This window comes from Saccopteryx leptura, chromosome 3 (assembly GCF_036850995.1).
Source record: "Saccopteryx leptura isolate mSacLep1 chromosome 3, mSacLep1_pri_phased_curated, whole genome shotgun sequence".
Taxonomy (NCBI): domain Eukaryota; kingdom Metazoa; phylum Chordata; class Mammalia; order Chiroptera; family Emballonuridae; genus Saccopteryx; species Saccopteryx leptura.
The window spans coordinates 289298183-289322549 of NC_089505.1; the positions used below are offsets into that span (position 1 = coordinate 289298183).

The window sequence follows — 24367 nt, forward strand, 5'->3', positions numbered from 1 at the left end:
CTGAAAGGCAAAATGGTGTCTGCCCTGTCTGTACTTTGGGAGGTTTTGTCACATTTAAGTGGGATGTGTAGGCTCACCTTATAAACGATAAGTTATTTCACCGATTTTCCCTCTGCCCCCTCCACGTGCACAGCCAAGCCTCCTCCTTTCTTGTCTTCATCTATAAAGAGGAGTCAGCAGGGACCCCAAGGGGGGTCCAGCTCGCTTTTTGTATCTTGATAAAATGAACCACAAGAATGTTCTTTTTTTTTTTTTTAATTTTTTTTTTTTTTTTTTTTTTTCTGAAGCTGGAAACGGGGAGAGACAGTCAGACAGACTCCCGCATGCTCCTGACCGGGATCCACCCGGCACGCCCACCAGGGGCGACACTCTGCCCACCAGGGGGTGATGCTCTGCCCCTCCGGGGCGTCCCTCTGCCGAGACCAGAGCCACTCTAGCGCCTGGGGCAGAGGCCAAGGAGCCATCCCCAGCGCCTGGGCCATCCCTGCTCCAATGGAGCCTTGGCTGCGGGAGGGGAAGAGAGAGACAGAGAGGAAGGAGAGGGGGAGGGGTGGAGAAGCAAATGGGCGCTTCTCCTATGTGCCCTGGCTGGGAATCGAACCCGGGTCCCCCGCACGCCAGGCCGACGCTCTTCCGCTGAGCCAACCCGCCAGGGCCAAGAATGTTCTTATTACTCTCTGCTGCAGGTCTCCGGCATTGTTCCTGGGCTTCTGCGGGGCTTGTTCTGCTGCTCAAGGACAGGGCTTCCTATCTGTGAACTACCCGCCTGTTTCGTCTCTTCTTCTGTCTCCTGTCTGCCTTTTGGCCTCTTTCATTGCTCATTTGTATCCCTGCTTGAAATTAGCAAGTGGCATTGAGAATAAATCATCATGTGCAGAGTCCTTGTGGTGTCTGCGCTCACTGTTTGTCTTGTGTCATCTCAGCCATTCTGGAGGACAGGGCTTAGATAACTGAGGCTCAGAGGAATGAAGCCACTTGCCAAGGTCACAAAGTTTTCAGAGCCAGAATTCAAACCTGGGTCTGTCTTTCTCCAAAACCTGTTATTCTTTTTAATGGAAATAACTTTTATATATTCTTTCCTATCTTTTGTCTGTTTGTTTTGAATAATAAAAGTAATACATTACACTCATCAAATTGCTGAAAGTAAAAAGTCTGAAATATGTACATTGAGTTGGCTAGGATACAGGCCAATGGAAACTTTCATAGGTACAGCCACTTTAACAAGCAATTTGGCAATATCTAGTCAAGTTGAAATGCACATGCCCTATAATGCAGCCATTCCATCCCTGAATATACACCCCAGGGAAACAGTTAAATGTGTACTTGAAGATACTGTACAGAAATGTTTACAACAGTACTGTGTTAAATGGGGGGGGGGGGTCGACAAGAGAATGCATATATGTATATATCTTGCTATATTAAAACCTTAAAATACTCAATATACTATATATTTAAACTTTAATAATCTAAGCTAGCTCTGGCCAGATAGCTTGGATAGTTAGAGTATCATCCCAGTACACAAAGGTTGGGGTTTCAATCCCTGGTCAGGTCACATACAAGAACAGATCAATGTTTCTGTCTTTCTCTTTCTCTCCCTATCCCTTCTTCTCTTTCTAAAATTAATTTTTTTAAATCTAATCTACAGCTACATAGATAAATCTAAAAGAAATGCTTGTTGAACACAAAAAAATGCAGTACGTACACCATACAGTTCAAATTTTAGAAACAGGTATACAAATACCATATATATATTATTTATGAATACCCATAGATATAAATATAAAAACATGCATGACATTGATATGCACCAAACTCAAGAGAGTTATTAACTCTGGGGAAGGAGAGAGATAGGAATCTTAACAATATCAACATTTTATTCCTTAAAACAAGATTTGATATAATTATAACAAAATATTAAGGTTTGACAAAGCTGGATGGTAGGCATACAGATATATATTATTTTCTATACTTTTATGAATGTTTGAAATAATTTATTAGATATAAAGTTATACATATTCATTGTAAAAACAATTAGATATTGTGAAAGGCATAATAATAATTTAAAAAGTCACCCATAATCATACCATCCAAAGACAGTAACTGTTAACATTTTGTTGACTATCCATACCTTTTGTAAGCATTATACATGTTTCTTTAAAAACAAAACAAAACAAAAAAATAGAGAGACTGGGTGGTGGCGCAGTGGATAGAGTGTCAGACTGGGACACAGAGGACCCAGGTTTGAAACCCCAAGGTTGCTGCCTTGAGCACAGTCTCATCCGGCTTGAGCACGAGTTCACCAGCTTGAGCATGGGGTTGTTGGCTTGAGCATGGGATCATAGACATGACCCTATTGTCCTTGGCTTGAGCCCGCGGGTTGCTGGCTTGAAGCCCAAGGTCGCTGGCTTGAGCAATGGGTTACCTCCCCCCCTCAAGGTTCATATGAGAAAGCAATCAATGAACAACTAAGGTGCTGCAACGAAGACAATGCTTCTCATCTCTCTCCTTTCCTGTCTGTCCCTCTCTTTGTCTCTCTTTCTGTCTCTGTCGAAAAAAAAAATTGTCATATTTTTTAAACAAAGTATTTATTCATTTATTTTATTTTAGAGAGAGAATGAGAAGCTTATAGTTACTTCACTTTATTTTTTTACTTTATTTTTTTACAGAGACAAAGAGAGAGTCAGAGAGAGGGATAGACAGACAGGAACGGAGAGATGAGAAGCATCAATCATTAGTTTTTCATTGCGCATTGCGACACCTTAGTTTTTCACTGATTGCTTTCTCATATGTGCCTTGACCACGGGCCTTCAGCAGACCGAGTAACCCCTTGCTCGAGCCAGCGACCTTGGGTCCAACCAGATGAGCCCATGGTCAAGCTGGTGACCTTGGGGTCTTGAACATGGGTCCTCAGCATCCCAGTCTGATGCTCTATCCACTGTGCTACCACCTGGTCAGGCTGTAGTTACTTCACTTTAGGTGTGCATTGATTGCTTCTCCTATGTGCTTTGACCTCCTTGACCAGGGATCGGACCAACGTCTCAAGCCAAGCCAGCGACTCCTGGCTCAAGCTGGTGACCTTTGGGATTGTGTGGATGATCTATCCCGCGCTCAGGCCAGCAAGCCCATGCTGAAGCTGGCAACTTTGGGGTTTTCAACCGGCAACCTCAGCAGTCCAGGATGATGCTCTATCCACACTGGTCAGGCAAAAAAAAAAAAAAAAAGTTGTCTTTTTTTTTTTTTTTTTTTTTAATTCAGTGACAGGAGGGGAAGCAGAGACAGACTCCGGCATGCGCCCAGACCAGGATCCACCTAGCAAGCCCACTAGGGGGCAATGCTCTGTTGCAACCGAAGCCATTTTTTAGCTGCTGAGGCAGAGTCCTCAGCACCTGCCAACTCTCTCCAGTGGAGCCATGGCTGCAGGAAAGGAGGAAGAGGGAGAGAGAGAGATAAGGGGGAAGGGTGGAGAAGCAGATGGGTGCTTCTCCTGTGTGCTCTGACGGGGGAATTGAACCTGGGACATCCATATGCTGGGTTGATGCTCTACCACTGAGCCAACCGGCCAGGGCCAAATGTCGTCTATTTGCTTTTTTATTTAATATGTTGTGGAAATCTTTTCATATATATAGAGAGAGAGCCACACAATGATTTTAATGATGACATAATATTACTTCCTGTGGGTAATAATTTAATCCCTACTGAGCAGATTTGAGTTGTTTCTAATTTTTTGCAATTGTAAATAATTTTGCAGCAAACATCCCTACATGTAAATTTTGTCCCCATCTATTCTTATTTCTGTAGGGAAAATCCTAGGAGTGGGAATTTGGATCAAAGAATATGCACATTATAAAGGCCAAGCCTGGGTTTTGTTTTGTTCGTTTTTTTAAATAACAGCTTTATTGAAATAGCTCACATATCATAAAATTTACCATTTTAAAGTGTACAATTCAGTAGATTTTAGTATATTCACAGAGCTGTTCAACCATCACCACTATCTAATTCCAGAATGTTTTCATCACCCCTAAAGGAGACCCTGTCCCCACTGGCAATTTCTCCCTGTTCTCCCGAAAGCCCCCAGCCCTCAGCAGCCACTAGTATGCTTTCTGTCCCCACAGATTTGCATATTATGGACATTTCATATACATGGAATCATACAATGTGTAGTCTTTTGTGCCTGGCTTCTTCCACTTAGCAAACTGTTTTCAAGGCTCATTCATACTACAGCATGTGTCAGTACTTCGCCCCTTTTTATTGCCGAATGACTGACGTTCTGCTCTGGGTATGCCACATTTTATCCATTCATCAGTTGATGGGCATTTGGGTTATTTCTACATTTTAGCTATTATAAACAATGCTGCTGTGAATATTTGTGTACATGTGTGGGAACATGTTTTAAATTGTCTCGAATATATAGCGAGAAGTGGAACTGCTCGCTCATATGGCAACTCTGTGTTTAACTTTTTGAAGAACTGCCAAACTTTTTCCAAAGCAGCTGCACCATTTTACATTCCCACCAACACTGTATGAGCATTCCAATTTCTTTACAAACTCACCAACATGTTATTGTCTGTCTTTGATTATGGTCATTTTGGTGGGTGTGAAATGGTACTTCATTGTGGTTTTGATTTGCGTCTTCCTAATGATTAATAATGTTGAGTATCTTTTCATGTGCTTATCAGCCATTTGTATATCTTCTTTGGAGAAATGGCTATTCAGATTCTTTGTCCATTTTTAAATTGGGTTGTTTGTCTTTTTGTTTTCAATTTGTAAGTTATCTATAGATTCTAGATTAAAGTATCTCATCAAATATATGATTTGTAAATATATCTCTCATTTTGTGGCTTGTCCTTTCACTTTTTTTCTTTTTTCTTTTTGACAGTCAGAGAGGGACAGATAGGGACAGACAGACAGATAGGAAGGGAGAGAGATGAGAAGCATCAATTCTTCATTGCAGCACCTTAGTTGTTCATTGATTGCTTTCTCATATGTGCCTTGACCGGGGGGCTACAGCAGAGTGAGTGACCCCTTGCTCAAGCCAGTGACCTTGGGCTCCCAATTCTATTCCCATCCAAGTACTAACCAGGCCCAACCCTGGTTAGCTTCCGAGATCAGATGAGATCGGGCGCATTCAGGGTGGTATGGCCGTAGACAACTATTCCATTGATATATTGATCTGTTTGTGTGCCAGTACCATACAGCCTTGATTACTATAGCTTTGTAATAAGTTTTCCAGCTGGGAAATGTGAGTCCTCCAACTTTGTTCTTTTTTTTTTTTTTTTTTTTTTTACAGAGACAGAGAGTCAGAGAGAGGGATAGACAGGGACGGAGAGATGAGAAGCATCAATCATTAGTTTTTCGTTGCGCATCGCATACCTTAATTGTTCATTGACTGCTCTCTCATACGTGCCTTGACCACGGGCCTTCAGCAGACCGAGTAACCCCTTGCTGGAGCCAGCAACCTTGGGCTCAAGCTGGTGAGCTTTTGCTCAAACCAGATGAGCCCTCGCTCAAGCTGGCAACCTCGGGGTCTCAAACCTGGGTCTTCCGCATCCCAGTCCGACGCTCTATCCACTGCGCCACCACCTGGTCAGGCAACTTTGGTTTTTTTTCAAGATTCTTTTGGCTATTTGGAGACCCTTGCATTTCAAGCCTGAGCGTTTAGTTATTCTGTTGTGATGACTTGTATGAAGGAAAGTGAAGAACAGAACCACTTATCAGCAGTGGTTTTGTGTAGTATGTGAAATTAGTGTTATGAATCTGAAAGCTAAAATAAGATTGAATTTGCATTTTTCATTCCAGTCTCCAGTCAACCCTTTTTACTGTGGAAAATAATTGAAGCAACAAGAGAGAAACATGTGTCTCTATGTGTTATACTAGTTTTAGTTGTCAGGTTGTATTAGAGCAAAGAGAAGAAAATTCCAGAACCTGCCATCTGCAGTGCTCCTATCTACCTCAATGACACTTACTTCCTCAGGATATCATCAGCCCTTTGTGTGTGAAGGAAATCCATTCTAATATAGCCTGTTCCCTACAGCAACAACAGCCAAATGAAGAAGCGGCCAACGTCTGCAGTGGGCTACAAGAGACCTATCAGCCAGTATGCTCGGGTTGCCATGGCAATGGGGTCCCACCCCAGATACAGGGTAAGAAGCTGGGAAGTAGAAGGGGCAAGGGGAGCGAGCCCAAGGGAGGCGATGCTCACAGCCTCTGCTTCCTCTCCCTACCCCACCATCCCGGCTATTCCCACTATTTCCTGAGTGTCTAGGAGACACGGTCATCAGGGCCACTGCTCACGTCTGGTATGACATTCCTACCACAGGCTGAAAACATAATGTTTCTCGAGTTGGATGTGTCGCCTCCAGCTGTGTTCGAGATGGAATTCTCTCACGACCAAGAACAAGACCCCCGTGCATTACACATGGAGAGGCTCATGCGGCTGGACAGCTTTCTGGAAAGACCTTCCACGTCTAAAGTCCGAAAGTCCAGATCCTGGTCAGTACCACCACGGTCAGAGTGGGCAGCGGACTTAGGCTTGGAGGCAGGGAGATGGCCTGGGCGTCCCCAGGGCGTGTGTAGGGAGGACAGAGACTGGGCCGTGGGGGAGGAGTTCCCATTCCAGCAGGGTGAGGAAGAGGACAGTCCCCACTGCTCTCTTTCCCTCACTTCCCCCCCCCCTTTCGCCCACCTTGTCCCCATCCCCGGCAGGTGCCAGAGCCCTCAGCGGCCTCCACCCTCCACCACACATGCCTCGCTGGCCTCTGCTGCTCTGCACCCCGCAACAGTGCGAGACCACGAGTGACAGCCTTCAGTTAGGCTGCCCAGCCGACAGACCCCCGGCAGGGGCAGCCGACCCTGGATCATCTCATCTGCCGCTGGGTGTGCGTGTGTGTGTTCGCATGTGTGTTTGTATGTGTGAGGGGGTGAGAATCTGGCAGACCGTGCCTCTGCCTGCTCTTCTTAGCCTCCTTTATTTAATTAATGTTATTTATTCGTGGAGCTCAGTTAGTGTGGGGGAGAGGCCCTCTCCTGAGCCTGCCATAGTCACTGCATAGCCTCCTTTCCTGCTGACTCTAGATGTCCCTTCCACCCAGTCAGACCTCAGGCTCCTCCCTGTCAACTGTCCCCAGAAGGGAAGGTGGCCAGTCCCTGAGAAGAGAGGACTTTTTCCACCTGTCTCCATAACCTCCATCTCCTCCTATGCTGATGGTGAGAAGCTCCTAAGCACTTTCTGGAACTAGAACAATGCTGGTGTGCCCTGAGCACCAGAGACGTCCTGACAGTGTTCCCAGTTGTCTGTGCCTCAAAAAATCTTGTTCAGCTTCTTGGGCTCCTTTTGAAAGACTTAAAAGACCTCACGCAGCCTACGCTCTTCAGCTTTGTCAAGAATCCATGGCTTCCCAAACTCGGCTTCCTGCCCACCTTCCCAAGCCTTGGGTGGGAAATGTGAACCAGCCAGTTGCTGCCTCCTCAGGACCCGCAGAAGTGGAACGGTAATGGAGACACCATGGACAGTCATCAAGGGAAGTCCCTTCTCCAGTGCCCTTTGTTTCTGTCCTCCTCTGAAAAGTAACTTTGATCAACAGGTGGCCAAGCCAACTCCCCATGTTTAAGATGCTGCTCCTTCCTGCTCTGACCGTATTCCCTGCAGCTGCCTGGATCCCAGTTCGTAGTGGGAGGGAGCGATGTTGGTACCCCCCTGGCAAAACGAAGGTATCAGAACCTGTTCCTTCCTCCACCACTTAGCGCAGGAGACAGAGACCAGGCGCAATCTGCCATCTTTGCCTATTACCCTTGTTCTGAATCACATTTGTTGGGCACTGTTTTGTTGAAAACTAACCCCTTCCTCCACATTGTGGAAATTGGTCCCTAGGGAAGTACTCTTCGTCTACCTTTGTGACATCCCAAGATGTCTCCAAGTATCTCAAGTGATAAGTAAATTTCTACCAAAAAAGAGAGAGAGAAAGAGAGATTAATTTTCACTGACTTATTTTTTAAATGTGCGTTTTGGTGGAGGGGTAAAGAGGTAATCATGAGAGAAAACCAGTGGTTTTGGGGTTGTTTTTTTTTAATGTTTGTTTATTGATTTTAGCAAGAGAGGAAGGGGGAAAGAAAGAGAGGCAGAAACATTAATCTGTTCCTTTGTGTGCCCTGACTGGCGATTGAACCAGCAACCTCTGTGCTTTGGGACAATGCTAACCCACCAAGCTATTTGGCCAGGGAAGTGGTTTAGAATTTTAAAATACCCGAATAGTGGGAGTCCAGTTCTTAGAATATGAGGAATTTAGTCATTGGGATAAAAGCATAAAACTGACTGGTTTGCTTAAAATTTGGTGTTTAGAGGTGGTGTAGGGGTTGATTACCTGGTTATTCTCTTTCCATCAAGAAATTAACCCTTTTTACACTTTTCAAGTTCTTCTCTAAGGACCAAGCTATGGTTTGGGTTAAATCAATGATGCTGTCTGTTTTGCTGTATACAGGACTGTATTACTGGATTAGATGATTGGGCAACTCAATTGCCATTTGCTCCTGTCCATCAAGGAAATAATGTTTTTCACCAGACCCCAAGAGATTATTTGAAACACAGAATTCAGATAATGGATTCGGCCGAGGCTGAGACAGGAGTTGTGTGTAGAAATACCCTCGGTGGCCTGGGCACAGGGGGACCTCTAAGTCTGCATTGAGCAGCCTCTCCCAGTGACCTCTTTCTTGTTTGTGGATCAAGCAGCATGTTTCACATCCCCATCCACCACTTGGACACATTGACTCTGCGTTGTCTGATCACTTGACCCTCACAGTCTTATAGCACAAGCTACCCAACTTCACCGCCTCCGGTCTGAGGGCTGGGCCCAAGGTGTGGCCAGAGGAGGAGCTCTTGCCTGCGGTTGTGTGTGTGTGTGTGTGTGTGTGTGTGTGTGTGTGTGTGTGTGTGTGTTTAACTCCATAGGGGACACTCTACACTCAGAGTAAGATAATGCTGGGAACAGGGCCACTGGGGCGGTTGGATCTCAGTCTCTCTGTTTCTCTCTCTCTCTCTTCCGTCCTTTCCTTTTGATGTATCAGACATTTGGTTGACAAAGTAAGGGCCTTGATTAGGACCAAATTTCCATGTCTGTTGCTATAGTCTTTATTTAGGACAAGAGCTAACAATGCAGTGGCCCATATATTACATATGTAATATATAATATATATATGTAAAACATTGCCCTCTGTCTCCCTGGCTTAGGATGAGGCCTCTGTTGAGCTGAAATGCACCTGCAGCTGGGTGCTGCCAGCAGCCTGCAGGCCCCAGCCCTGTTCAAATAACAGTCATAATAAAGGAATGAGTATCGTTACAGAGTTGGTTGTCTGCCTTCTCTTTTTGTTTCTTCCTACTTTTACTCCCTGTTTCAGTTTCTCTCTTGTTTTTCCAATGTGGATTCAACAACACTGGGAGCCCAGCTGCAGTTATCAGCACTTTGGCTGCTTAATAAAAAGGGACCCGTTTGCCCAGTAGGGCTGAGGGGCAGAGAGATCCCAGGCTCCAACCTGAAGTCTGTGCCAGAGCTATCACAGCAGCTGTTTCTGTTCTAGCAGTGGTCCCCACCCAGTTAATTCTGAGCTATTAGCAGATTTTAGAACTGTCTAGATGCTGTCCAGATAAACTGTCATTCGCATTTGACAGCTCTGCTCTGTCTGTGCCTCCATTTATCAGCCAAGAGAGACTGAAACAGCCAATAATGTGTGTAAAGCACATAGATGTGCCTGGCATATGGTGGGTGTTGAATTAAAATAAAGACTATCCTCCCTCCTTCATCTCTTCCCAGGGCCTCTATCCCTCCCTGATTGGCTCCTTATAGCATGGATATCTTATAGGAAATGAATAATAGTTGCTTCTAAAAACAAACTCGAGGCCCTGGCCGGTTGGCTCAGCGGTAGAGTGTCGGCCTGGCGTGCGGGGGACCCGGGTTTGATTCCCGGCCAGGGCACATAGGAGAAGCGCCCATTTGCTTCTCCAACCCCCCCCCCTCCTTCCTCTCTGTCTCTCTCTTCCCCTCCCGCAGCCAAGGCTCCATTGGAGCAGGGATGGCCCAGGCGCTGGGGATGGCTCCTTGGCCTCTGCCCCAGGCGCTAGAGTGGCTCTGGTCGCGGCAGAGCGACGCCCCGGAGGGGCAGAGCATCGCCCCCTGGTGGGCAGAGCCTTGCCCCTGGTGGGCGTGCCGGGTGGATCCCGGTCGGGTGCATGCGGGAGTCTGTCTGACTGTCTTTCCCGTTTCCAGCTTCAGAAAAATACAAAAAAAACCCCCCAAAACTCGAAGCCCCTGATTCCCAGAAGAGTGCAGAGGTTAGCCGTGTGCACAAAGCGCAGCAGTAAGCCCGCTGTTTGGGCACTGACAGTTTTCCTGAAGGGGCGCCCTGCCTTTTACCAGGGTTCCAAGGATGGCATGGCTCTGCTGTTTGAGAGGGATTTGCCAGGTGTTACGTTAGGTACTTTACACACGTGGGCTTATTTTATCCTCCCAGGTGGGAATTATTGCCATTGGTGTATAGATGAGGTTTGGGGAAATTCAGTATAGACATACCTCAGTGACACTGCAGGTTTGGTTCCAGACTGCTGTAATAAAGCGAGCTGTAATCTTTTTGCTCATGGAGGGTCTTGCCTTTAATTTGCAAAAAACACAACACCTAGGATGCACAATAACGTGAAGTGCAATGAAACAAGGTCTGCCTGTGCTCTCGCTCAGGTTAGTAATGAACCTGGACTTCTGGATTCTAGAACCCATATTTTTTTCTTCTGTGCCATGCTACCTGTCTAGCCCATCTGTACCTCAGGAAAACTGATAGGCACCCTACATGTTTTATAAGTAGTGGACGCCAGGGACAGAAGGGCAGAGTGGTTGGAAACAAAACCAAATCTCCAGACCCTTATCCTAAAAATCCTATTTTAAAAGCACACCTTCCTCCCATGAGCAGTGGGCTCTCTTGTACGGCTGACAAGGGTGGTTCTCTAGCGCTCCACAAAACAGCCAGAAGAACTCTTTCCTTGGCCCAGTCCTTTGCTGACTGTTAATGAAGAAACGACCACGTTTCACTTCTTCCTCCAAGACTGGGCACCTGATCTCCAGAGTTAGTTCCTTCGGTTTTCAGCTGCCTAGGGCCCAGTGGGTGTGCATTAGAACTCTTAGCCACAGCTAAAGATGCGCTTGAGCTGAACAAAACGAACACAGAAACATGCAGCGCACCCCAAGGGCAAGAACGGAACCAGGCCTCAGAAATGACCTACTACCAGGGACCTGAACACCACAAACACCCTCTATTTCACTGAACTTCTTTCTGTGCGGGATTCATGCTCTTTCCTCAGCTGCTCCCGTTCATGACGTAGAAGATATATCTGCCAGCAGCTCTCTGTTTACATGGTCCAGTCATCCGGGGAGACTTAGAATCTCAATTCTGGTGCCAAGATCATGGTAATGTGATTCTGATTCAGTGGTTTGGGTCAGGTGGGTGGGAACATGATATATGAATAAGACCTCCAAGTGTCCTACTGCTGTAACCATGTACATATGGGCAGGGGTGCAAATAAAGATATTTCTCAAAAATGCTGATGAGGGTAGTAAGGGGAGTAGAGAATGCTCTGGGCAGACAACCAAACAGATGTCCGTGACTAGTGTGCCCATCACCCAGGATGTTTCATTCTCTTATACTAGCCATTTTTCTAATTTAAAAAATTTTATTGATTGATTTTTAGAGCAAGACAGAAAGAGAGGAGAGAGAAAGAGGGGAGAGAAATGGGAACCATCAACTTGTAGTAGTTGCTTCTCATATGTGCCTTGACCAGGCAAGCATGGGGTTTCTTTTTCTTTAATTTTTAATTTTTATTCATTTTAGAAGGGAGAGAGAGAGCGGAAAAAAAGAGAGAGAGAGAAGGGGGGAGGAACAGGAAGCATCAACTTCCATATGTGCCTTGACCGGGCAAGCACAGGGTTATGAACCAGCAACCTCAGTGTTCCAGGTCGACGCTTTATCCACTGCGCCACCACAGGTCAGGTTTATCTCTCTTCTTCCTGCCTAGAACTCAAATGCACCTTCTACAAGTACATTCTTTCACTGAACAAAAAAAAAATTTTTTTTTTCTGTATTTTTCTGAAGCCGGAAACGGGGAGAGACAGTCAGACAGACTCCCGCATGAGCCCGACTGGGATCCACCCGGCATGCCCACCAGGGGGCAATGCTCTGCCCCTCCGGGGCATCGCTCTGTTGAGACCAGAGCCACTCTAGCACCTGGGGCAGAGGCCGAGGAGCCATCCCCAGCGCCCGGGCCATCTTTGCTCCAGTGGAGCCTCGGCTGTGGGAGGGGAAGAGAGAGACAGAGAGGAAGGAGAGGGGGAGGGGTGGAGAAGCAGATGGGCGCTTCTCCTGTGTGCCCTGGCCGGGAATCGAACCTGGGACTTCTGCACGCCAGGCCGACGCTCTACCACTGAGCCAACCTGCCAGGGCCTGAACAAAAAATTACTTAGCGTCTGTTTCCTGTATACTCCAAGTATTGTTCTAACTGCTGGAGGTGCCACAGCAAACAGAACAGACAGAAGTCCTCATAGTGCTTGCATTCTAGTAGGGAGAAAAACATTTGAATATTTTTTTGAATTTTTATTTTATTTTATTTTTTTACAGAGACAGAGAGAGAGTCAGAGTGAGGGATAGACAGGGACAGACAGGAATGGAGAGATGAGAAGCATTAATTATTAGTTTTTCGTTGCGCATTGTGACACCTTAGTTGTTCATTGATTGCTTTCTCATATGTGCCTTGACCATGGGCCTTCAGCAGACCAAGTAACCCCTTGCTTGAGCCAGCGACCTTGGGTCCAAGCTGGTGAGCTTTTGCTCAAACCAGATGAGCCCGCGCTCAAGCTGGCGACCTCAGGGTCTCGAACCTGGGTCCTCAGCATCCCAGTCCGATGCGCTATCCACTGTGCCACTGCCTGGTCAGGCTAGTAGGGAGAAAAACATTAAACAAAAAACACATAGTGTATATCAGATGGAGATGGGCATGGTCAAGAAAAAGCAGAGAAGAGGGGGAATTCCAGGTACTAAGGGAAGGGGAGAATGCAATTTTAAGGCCCATACTGAGAAGGTGTCATCTGAGCAAATTCCTGGAGGTACAAAAGTGGACCATGCAGATATCTGGAGGGAGAGGATTCCAGGAGAGAGAATACAAATGCAAACTTCATGGACATAATTGGGTCAGACTTGTTCAGGGAGCAGCAGCCATATTGCAACCCTGAGGCCACAAGTGCAGCATGTAAAGGTTGATGGGGTAGAGACCCAAGGAGACCCAAGTTCCTGATGGGATTTGTGCTTCTGTGCCAGCCTGGGTCTGGGTCTGCCCACTTATGGACTTATAATGGTGCCCCCTTTAAGCGAATGTTAGGGGAATTTGCCAGGAATCTGCATTTGTCTTTTTGTTGTTGTTTTAATTAATTGATTGGTTTTTGGGGGTTTTTTTTGTTTTTGTTTTTTTGTTTTTTTTAGAGAGAGAGAGAGTAAGGGAGAGACAAAGAGAAACAGAAACATCGATCTGTTACTGTGTGTGCCCTGACTGGGGATCAAACCCCACACCCTCTATGTATAGGGACTATGCTCTAACCAACCGAGTTATGCAGCCAGGGCAGGAATCTGCACTTGAAACAAGCACTTCCAGGTGATTTCAACAAATCACTCTCTAAAGTCAGAGAATCTCCATTTTAGCCACTTGTGATTCTGAGTCATGCTCCCAGTGGACCTGCCCTTCAACAAGCACCAGCACTGGGCCCCCTGACTGTGCTGACACCAGGATTGTGCCCAAGGATGGTAAAGGCAGAGGGCACAAAGCCACTGAGGGCACAGAGTCCCTGGAGTCCCTGTGCCCAACCGCATGTCTCTTCACAGCTGCACGGAGGGAGGGGTCCGGGTGCTAACTTGTTTGGGCTAGAAAACCGAAGTGATTATTTGTTCCCATTCAAAGCTCCAGTTTGCTATAAGAAAAAGAAGACCCAGAAAAGGAAAGACATTTCCCAAGGTCACACATGTGGTTATCAGGCAAGTTGGGCCTGGAAGGCATAAGGGCTTACTAGTCTAATCAGACACTGTTTATATTTTTTGTTGTGTGTTTACTTTAGTTTCGGAATATTTTGAAATTCATAGAACAGTTGCAATAATCATTTTAAGAACTCCTATAGGGCCTGACCAGGTGGTGGCGCAGTGGATGGAGCGTCAGACTGAGATGTGGAGGACCCAGGTTCAAGACCCCGAGGTCACCAGCTTGAGCGCAGGCTCATCTGGTTTGAGCAAAGCTCACCAGCTTGGACCCAAGGTCGCTGGCTCCAGCAAGGGGTTACTTGTTCTGCTGAAGGCCCGCGGTCGAGGCACATATGGGAAAGCAATCAATGAACAACTAAAGTGCCACAGCGAAAAATTGATGCTTCTCATCTCTCTCCCTTCCTGCCTGTCTGTCCCTATCTGTCCCTCTCTGTGACTCTCTCTGTCTCTGTAAAAAAAGAAGAATAAAAAAAAGAACTCCCATAGGCCGAGAGAAACTATTCACGTTTTACCAACTGTCTCAAGAATAACCTTTACAGCAAAATCATCCAATCCAGGATCATGCATTGCACTTAGTTGTCACGTCTGTCTCTCTCTTTTTTTAATTTATTGATTTCAGAGAAAGAATAAGGTAGAGAGAAAGAAAAATATTGACTTTAAAAAAAGATTTTATTAATTTTAGAGAGAAGAGAGAGAGAGAGAAGGAGGGAGCAGGAAGCATCAACTTGTAGTTGCTTCCCTCAGGTAGTGGTCCCCAACCTTTTTTGGGCCATGGACCAGTTTAATGTCAGAAAATATTTTCACAGACTGGCCTTTAGGGTGGGACGGATAAATGCACAAAATAAAATTATGCAACTGGAATAAAAACTGTGATATTTTTAAATATAATTGTCGAATTTACAAGATAAGCGTCAAGAGTGAGTCTTAGACGGATGTAACAGAGGGAATCTGGTCATTTTTTTAAAAATAAAACATCGGCTTGACCAGGTGGTGGCGCAGTGGATAGAGCGTCGGACTGGGATGCAGAGGACCCAGGTCGAGACCCTGAGGTCGCCAGTTTGAGCGCGGGCTCATCTGGTTTGAGCAAAAGCCCACCAGCTTGGACCCAAGGTCACTGGCTCCAGCAAGGAGTTACGCGGTCTGCTGAAGGCCCGCGGTCAAGGCACATGTGAGAAAGCAATCAATGAACAACTAAGGTGTTGCAACACGCAATGAAAAACTAATGATTGATGCTTCTCATCTCTCTCCGTTCCTGTCTGTCTATCCCTGTCTATCCCTCTCTCTGACTCACTCTCTGTCTCTGTAAAAAATAAAAATTAAAAATAAATAAAATAAAACATCGTTCAGACTTAAATATAAATAAAACAGAAATAATGTAAGTTATTCTTTCTCTGCAGACTGGTACCAAATGGCCCATGGACCGGTACCAGTCCGCGGCCTGGGGATTGGGGACCACTGCCTTAGTTGCCTTGACTGGGCAAGACCGGGGCCTCAAACCAACAACCTCAGTGTTCCAGGTCGACACTCCATCCACTGTGCCACCACCACAGGTGAGTCAGAGAGACATCAACCTTCTGTTTCACCCACTTATGCATTCATTGGTTGATTCTCACATGTGTGCTGCCCAGGGATTGAACCTGCAACCTTGGTATATCAAGAGGATGCTCTAACCAACTGAGCTACCTGGCCAGGGCAGTTGTTGTGTCTCTTTAGTCTCCTATCTAGAAGAATTTGTCAGTTCATCCTTGACCTTTCTTCCCTTAACATTCATTAATATGACAGGCCAGTTAATTTGTGGACTGTCCCTTAGTTCAGGTTTGTCTGATATCTCCTCATGGTTAGATTCAGGTGACGCACTGAAGTGGCACTGTGGTCTTCTTACTGTATGCCATCAGGTGGAACCCAATGACATTACTCTGTCCTGTTACTGATCATGTTAACTTTGTCTTCTTAAGTGGTGTCTTCCAGGCTTAATTTGGTGAGGAGATACTCTAAAACTCTGTGTATAAATATCCCACTCTCCCTCTAAATTCCATCCACTAGTTTGAACATTCATTGCCGCTTGACTTAATTGTTGCTAGATGGTTGCTAACTGATGGCTTTTCATTTTATTATTTCTTCTACATTTATTAGTTGACATTAACTTGTGAGAGACTGCTTTCTCTTCTCGTTTGTTTATATCAATGTGGACTCATGGATCCCTATTTTATTCAATGGGTTATAATCTCTTATATTATTATTCTTATTATTATCATTTATTTTGATGCTCAAATTATCCCATTTGGTTAGTGGCTGTGCCTTCAAACTGGCTTCTGTGTTTTTTTGAAATGTTTCCATTATTCTCTAAAACACTTCCTTACTTTATAACACAAAAGCATGTTACAGACTCATACTTTCAGTATGAAAAGTGTGCTTATTGCTAATGGCTGGCTCTGCTCCCAGGTTTTCTCAGTGGACAGAACTTAGAATGAATATATAAATACATGGTATACACAAACTTGCTCATTCTCACATGCTTTATAATTATATTTAATTTACCTCTACCTATCCAACCATGAGTTCACACTGCTCCCTCCAATTCCAACCCAATATCTCCGGGTTCATTCCAGTGTTTCTGTTTTCATACTCACAACCCTTTTCTCTGACAGCTTGAGAACCTGGCTCCCATTGACTTTAATGTATTTACTCATTTGCCCGGTTCCCTAGTACATGCCAATTTCTTAACCCAGACAGGGCTTCTACCCTGCTCACATGGGCACCCTCTGCCAGGCCCCTGCTCTACACAGCCATGCCTAATGGCTTTGACTGAAATACTAAGGAAGGGAGGAAGGAAGAAAGGAAGGAAAGAAGGGAGAGACACACTGTATTTGAAGCAGGAAGCCTCCCCTATTTTATATTCCTCTCAGTGTGCTGCAGCAAATTTAGAAAAGCACAAGAGGATGAGAAAAGAAAGGATGTGAAATGATCCTACTCGAGGGGCTTACAAATCAAATAGCCAGGGAGAAATGATTTCTGAATGCTGAAAGCCAAAAACCCAACCTGCTCACTACCTACACTGCTCACTGTGCATACATCTGGTTTCCACCTGGCACTTGTCCTCACAAGGAGTTGGCTGTATTAGGCACCTTCTCCTGTACGCCCCTAAACAAGTCATTCAAATCTCTGGCCCCAGGTTCCTCACAGAAGAGGTCAAAGCCCTGGCCAGATAGCTCACATTGTCCTGATACGCCAAGGTTGCGGGTTCAATCCCCAGTCAGAGCACATACAAGAATCAAGCAATGAATGTATAAATAAGTGGAACAACAAATTGATGTTTCTTTCTCTCTCTCTTTCAAATCAATAAATAAAATTTTTTAAAAGATTTTATTTATTTATTTTAGGGATGAGAGAGAGAAAGAAGGGGAGAGGGAGGAGCAGGAAGCATTAATTCCCATATGTGCCTTGACCACGCAAGCCCAGGGTTTTGAACTGGTGACCTCAGCATTCCAGGCCAACACTTTATCCACTCCGTCACCACAGGTCAGGCACAAATTAAAAAAAAATTTAAAGATGGGACCACCAGGCCCTGGCTGGTTGGCTCAGCAGTAGAGCGTCGGCCTGGAGTGTGGAAGTCCTGGGTTCAATTCCCAGTCAGGGCACACAGGAGAAATGCCCATCTGCTTCTCCACCCTTCCCCCTCTCCTTTCTCTCTTTCTGTCTCTTTCTTCCCCTCCTGCAGCCAAGGCTCCACTGGAACAAAGTTGGCCTGAGTGCTGAGGATGGTTTGATGCTAGAATGGCTCTGATTGTAGTGGAGCAACACCCCAGAGGGACTGAGCATCGCCCCCTGGTGGGCATGCCGGGTGGATCCCGGTCAGGTGCATGTGGGAGTCTGTCTGTCTGCCTCCCCCTCTCCCCCCCACCCCGCTTCTCACTTCGGAAAAATACAAGAAAAGGAAAAAAAAGATGGGACCACCAATTTAAAAAAACATCAATTTGTTCTCTCTCACTCTTTCTCTCTCCCTTCCTCTCTCTCAAAAAAAAAAAAATTGCAAACTTGCATTATCCTTTGGTTCCCTAACCCTGCCTTTTCTGGCCTCCCCTTCTTACCACTTTGACCGCCAAATCTCATCCCAAAGACATCTCTGCTCCTGATAAAGATCCTAAGGAGGCAATAGAAACATTTTTTAATGTAATACTATTTTTTATTTATAATATTAATACATGTCAAGTCAGAAAATTTGAAATAAGTAAATAAACACATGCAAGAAATTGAACAATAGCTACATAGATAATTTTAATATTAAAAAAACTTATTAATTTTTAGAGAGAGACAGAGAAACATTAATTTGTTATTCCACTTATTTATGGACTCATTGGTTGATTCTTGTATGACAAGATTATGCTCTCACCAACTGATCTACCTGGCCAGGGCTTTTAGTATTTTGATCTATGTATTTTGGGAACTTATTAGGAATTGGTAGCTAAAAGCTGCTCAACCTTTGGACTGTGCCCACTCCCTGTTCACAGGCAACATTCATGGAAGGCTGAGCTCCTGCAGAGTGTTGCCACTTAGCGTGTGTGTGTGTGTGTGTGTGTGTGTGTGTGTGTGTGTGTACGCATTCATATGTACACACACAGGTATACACACCCATGCTACACATCAGATACTGTGTAGAATGTGTTCTATCTGACTAGCACTCTTCACTTTCAAAGATGCCTTTTGAACACGTGTATCTGCATATAGCTGTGCATTTGGTCTCTCTAGAGAGACGAATGGTTTCTAGAGTCTCACATATTCACACAGTCATTTTGTTAATCCAAATTCGGAGGGACCCGAATTATGGAAGACAGAAGCAAGGTCTGTCGTTTACACATTAAAGCTTTATTGTCTAGCTTGGCCAAGCGGCGGGAACTCCGACAGAAATCTGACGGAGAGAGCGCCGGCCCTTTGTTCTACTTAGTTTTTATAGTTTTGTAAGTGGGAAGTACAGAAGCAAAAATTGCAATTAGGAGCCCCTTACCGCTATTGGTTATAGTCATATGTCCTTTAACATGATAGGACCACGTTCAATTTGCAAACCATACATCATTTTGGAGAGAACAAAATTTACAAGTTAACACAATGGTAGAAAGATATCTCTTTACATATTAAAAGGCCTTCCTATATTTTCTAGTGTTCATCCGCCATCTCTCTGTCCAGAGTCAGACGTATTAACCACATGCATTTACATAAGAGAGGTAGTTTCTGTGGGGACAAATGCCCGCAAATGACTCATAGTTATAAGAAAAGGTTTATTTTGGCTTTTCCCTTCCTGCACCTGGCTAGCCATTCACTCCTTTCCCCACAGGTGTGGTGGAATGTCAGGGAATCTATGCTTCCTTCCCTTTTCATTTACAATACAATGGCAAGAGTCATCCTGGTTATGCTAATCACACAGCACAGAGACTATTCTCACAATTTCTCTTAACCCAAATTAATAAAATGTTCACCAAGCCTCCTAAATTATTAATATTAATTCTGTAGCCTTTGGTACTTTACAACACCTGTGGGTGAAATGGCTCAGTGGCTACTCAATTTCAAATACGATTATTTGAGGTCTAGTCTGTGACCTCCCTTTTCCTGAGCCAGTGCTAACTTTGGAAAATAGCTGATAAAAGATCATCTTTACTTAATAAATAGGTATAAAGTCTGATGAAGCAATTAAGCTTCCCTCATAGGAGGAAATGTAAGTACATACACGTTGCCTTCCTTCCCTTCCTCCCTCCCTCCCTCCCTACTTCCCTCCTTTCCTTTCTTTTCCTTCCTTCCTTCCTTCCTTCCTTCCTTCCTTCCTTCCTTCCTTCCTTCCTTCCTTCCTCCCTCCCTCCCTCCCTCCCCCTCTCCTCTCCTCTCCTTCCTCCCTCCCTCCCTCCCTCCTCTCCTTTCCTTCCTTCCTTCCTTCCTTTTCCTTCCTTCCTTCCTTCCTTCCTTCCTTCCTTCCTTCCTTCCTTCCTTCCTTCCTTCCTTCCTTCCTTCCACTCCACCTTTGTCTCCCTTCTGAGGGCCAAAGGCCCACAGGATGGGAAATCGTGATTTTTAGAAAAACAAAAACAGAATACTTTTATTTTTTAGAAAATATAATAATAAATTTTACCTTTCTACATTTAAATGAAGACTGAAGATCATAAAATAACACTTAAACATAAAAACAAGTGACTTCAGTTCTGCAGTTCGGCTGGTTTTGTATTTGGTTGGTTAAAATATATATTGGGGAAAAAACATTAGAGAGAGGAAATGGGTTTGCAGAAAAGAGATAAAGCTGTGAGAAAGTGATCCAGGGATGTCATCTGGAAAACACAGTGCCTATTCAGAAAGGACAATGTGCAAAGAGCAGTGAGCAGTGGGCGGTGGGAGACTGGAAGGAACTCAGCAGGAAGCGCTTTGTGCTCAAGCAGTGCTCTTTGGCCCTCCTGGGTCCTGGGGGCTAAAGGAAGTTAAAGCTGACCTTCGAATCCTTTTGGCTGATGCAAGAATTTCAATGTCATCTTGGCAAAGGAAAACAGGTTTTCTGCTTTTACGATTGGTATGTAACTTTCAAAACTTAATGCTAAAATGGTAGAGGAACAGGGAATGCTAAAGGTTTGGCTAGCGTTTGAGGAGTGATTTGTGCTTCAGACGTCCTCTTCCGTACCTCACAAGCAGCATCAGTGGAGCCGTATGACAGCTCCCTTTGATATCTGCAGAAGCAGCTTGACTCATCTTTGTTCTTGCAGAGATCAGGGTTGTCCTATGTCACAGTACTGACAACTTACAGTGTTTGTGGCCCTTTCCTCTTGTCAAATTAAATCCATATTTTATTTGCATTTTGTTCTAGTAGGATGGGATGTGGTGGAAAGGATAATAAAACAGTTTGTTGAAGACGACTGAAAGGAATAAATTGATTTTTGGCCACAGCACAGTAGGGAAGAATCACGCATCTCTCCCAGTCTCTCCCAGCAACGAGAAGCCCTGAGAATAGCCAACACCCTCCACCTCCCAGGGGAACTGCAGGGCTCCCAGCTGGCCCCCTCTCAATTTGCCACACACAAGGAAAATACTTTCATCTGAAAAGATGGTGGGGGGAGGGTAGCAATAAAATATTTTAAAAGAGAGCTCGACTTCAACTCACACACCTATACAAAACCTCAGCTACCAGCTCAAAAATGGGACCCAGTTTTGGAATGATCATTTACAATATTCTTCATTTCACCAGTGAGGGTTATAATCATGGCACTTGAGAAAAGAAGGGAGGTTCATTCATTCATTTATTTAATGACTCTTTGCTGAAAACCTACAAGGAGCAAGTCGTTATGCTAAGCTCCACTCCTATCAGCAAGTCTCACCTCTGCATAGTTTACCATTATCACCCTGTTCACTGCTAATTCCCCTCCCCCATCAAATGAGGCCCAAGATGCTGCAAGAACCTAACTGGTCTCTTAGCTTCTACCTTTTCTTCCACATTCCCTCCTGCCCCTCCTGGTATACTCTCCACACAATAGCCAGATTGATATTTCATAGCCAAGAAATCACATTTAAAATGTATTAAAATAAGATCACATGAGTCCCCTGCTTAAAACCCTTCAATGGCTTTACATTGTACTTTAAAAACTGGACTTTTTTTTTTTTTTTTAATGATCTACAGGGTCCTACATGATCTGGTTCCTGTCTGTTTCTATGACACTCTTGGGTCACTCTTTTCCCTTCAAAATACTCTTCAGCTATACTGGCGCTTCTAATGTTTTATTTTGTTCCTTAACATGCTATGCTTGTTCCCTGCTCACGGCCTTTGCACTTGTCAAGTCCTTTCCTTGGAATACTCTTCCCCAGACATTTAGGTGACCGGCTCCTTGTATCATTCAGGTCTCAAATCAAATGGCACATTCCCAGGTAGGCTTTCTCAGGCCATCCAGTCTACAGTGGCTGCTCAGCCAGGTATTTTCTAATCCATTACCCTTCCTTATTTTCTAAAAGTATGGCACTTGCCATTAACTGAAGGTATTTATTTGACTGTTGCCATTTATTTAGAATAGTATATTCTCAGGCCCTCCTTTAGACCTACTGAATCAGACATTGTGGGATTGGTGGGGTGTGGAGGGAGAACAGAGGTCTGTAGTGTAACAAGTCCTACAGGTGATTCTGAAGAAAATGCAAGTTTGAAAAACACTCACAATGACTATAGCTTCTTTCCCTTGTCCCTCATAGAATGTAAATTCCAAAAAATAGAAGTCCATCTGTCTTGCTCAGCACAGTGCTATGAGCACCAAACACAGCAAGCACTCCATAAATAGCTATTGGCTGTTGATAGATTGATTTGGTGCCCTGAGTGGTGTGTCTCAGGGACCACGTGGGGGAGTTAGCAAAAAGTCTAATAGAACTGGGCCCAGGGACCTGCTCACCACCTTTCTTCAAGAGTTGTTACTTCAGGCTAGTTGAGCCTGGAGGAGTCCTAAAGTTAAAGAAATGCTTGAAAATTATGGTTCAAACTGTTATTTAAAAAAAATTTTTTTTTACAGAGACAGAGTGAGTCAGAGAGAGGGATAGACAGGGACAGACAGACATGAACGGAGAGAGATGAGAAGCATCATTCATTAGTTTTTCATTGCGCATTGCAACACCTTAGTTGTTCATTGATTGCTTTCTCATATGTGCCTTGACCGCAGGCCTTCAGCAGACTGAGTAACCCCTTGCTGGAGCCAGCGACCTTGGGTTCAAGCTGGTGGGATTTTCCTCAAACCAGATAAGCCCGCGCTCAAGCTGGTGACCACGGGGTCTCGAACCTGGGTCCTCTGCATCCCAGTCCGACGCTCTATCCACTGCGCCACCGCCTGGTCAGGCCAAACTGTTATTAATTACAGTTTGGAAATTGTGAGAGTGTCCCAAGGTCCTTTTCAGACAACAGAAGGCTTTAGGCTGTATCCAGTTAGAGGGCAAGGATCTTTTTCTTTTAGATTCTATCCAGCTCTTACTATATCGACCCCCGATCAAGCTGCTGATTGACAAGGTGGCTTTCTCTTCCCTCAGTCTTTCTGCTTTACAGGAATCCCCCTTTATCCAGTGTTTTGCTTTCTATGGTTTTAGTTACCCATGGTCAACCACAGTCTGAAAATATTAAATGGAAATTCTTGAAATAAACAATTCATAAGTTTTAAATTGCATGCCACTTTTGAGTAGCATAATGGAATCTTGTGCAGTCCTGCCCAAGATATGAATTATCCTTTTGTCCAGCATAGCATGTGTAAGTCACTTAGTAACTATCTTGGTTATCTGATCAACTGTCGTGGTATAACAGTGCTCTCTCTCTCTCTAAAAATCAATTAAAAAAATAATGGCCCCAAAGAACAAGAGTAGTGTTGCTGGCAGTTTGGATGTACCAAAGAGCAGTCATACAGTGCTTCATGTAAGTGAAGAGGTATGATGTATATATGCACATAAAAAAACATAGTATATATAGGGTCTGCACTATCTTCGGTTTCAGGTATTCTTGGGGGTCTTGAAATGTATCTCTGTGGATAAGGAGGGATCACTGTATATCAATCCTGGAATCTAAAAATAAGCAAGCAAACAAACAAACAAACAACCCTGCCTCTAATGGTTTCTAAAAGCTTTCAGATTAAAAACACATAGTCGCCTGACCAGGTGGTGGCGCAGTGGATAGAGCATCGGACTGGGATGCAGAGGACCCAGGTTCGAGACCCCGTGGTCACCAGCTTGAGCGCGGGCTCATCTGGTTTGAGGAAAATCCCACCAGCTTGAACCCAAGGTCGCTGGCTCCAGCAAGGGGTTACTCGGTCTGCTGAAGACCCACGGTCAAGGCACATATGAGAAAGCAATCAATGAACAACTAAGGTGTTGCAATGAAAAACTAATGATTGATGCTTCTCATCTCTCTCCGTTCATGTCTGTCTGTCCCTGTCTATCCCTCTCTCTGACTCACTCTCTGTCTCTGTAAAAATAAATAAATAAATAAATAATAAAAACACATAGTCAACCCCAGTACAGATCAGAGAGAAAAAAATACCACCATTGCAAAAGACATTGAACTTTAGAAAAGGTTAAATCAACACCAAGAACAATGGAAAGGCCTTGGGAACCCCTTCTTAGAAATAATATGCTGTCTTGAAACAAATACTATGGGCCAGGCACTATGCTAGGTACTGGGGTTACAAAGACTAGGAGAATAAAGTTCATGTTTTTCTTTTTTTTTTTTTTTTTAAGATTTTATTTATTATAGAGAGGAGAGAGAGAGAGAGAGAAGGGGGGAGGAGCAGGAAGCATCAACTCCCATATGTGCCTTGACCAGGCAAGCCCAGGGTTTTGA

General features: G+C 44.7%; 1 protein-coding gene across 1 annotated transcript in view; it reads left to right on the forward strand.

Annotated features, from left to right (window-relative positions):
* KIF3C (kinesin family member 3C) overlaps positions 1-9333 on the forward strand; it is a 44364-nt gene extending 35031 nt beyond the window's left edge. Inside the window, exons 6-8 of the mRNA XM_066378709.1 lie at positions 6032-6140; positions 6317-6489; positions 6703-9333. Coding sequence (XP_066234806.1) covers positions 6032-6140; positions 6317-6489; positions 6703-6796 — 376 coding nt within the window. The 3' untranslated portion in view covers positions 6797-9333. The remainder of the gene's footprint in view (positions 1-6031; positions 6141-6316; positions 6490-6702) is intronic.
* The last annotated feature ends 15034 nt before the right edge of the window (positions 9334-24367 follow it).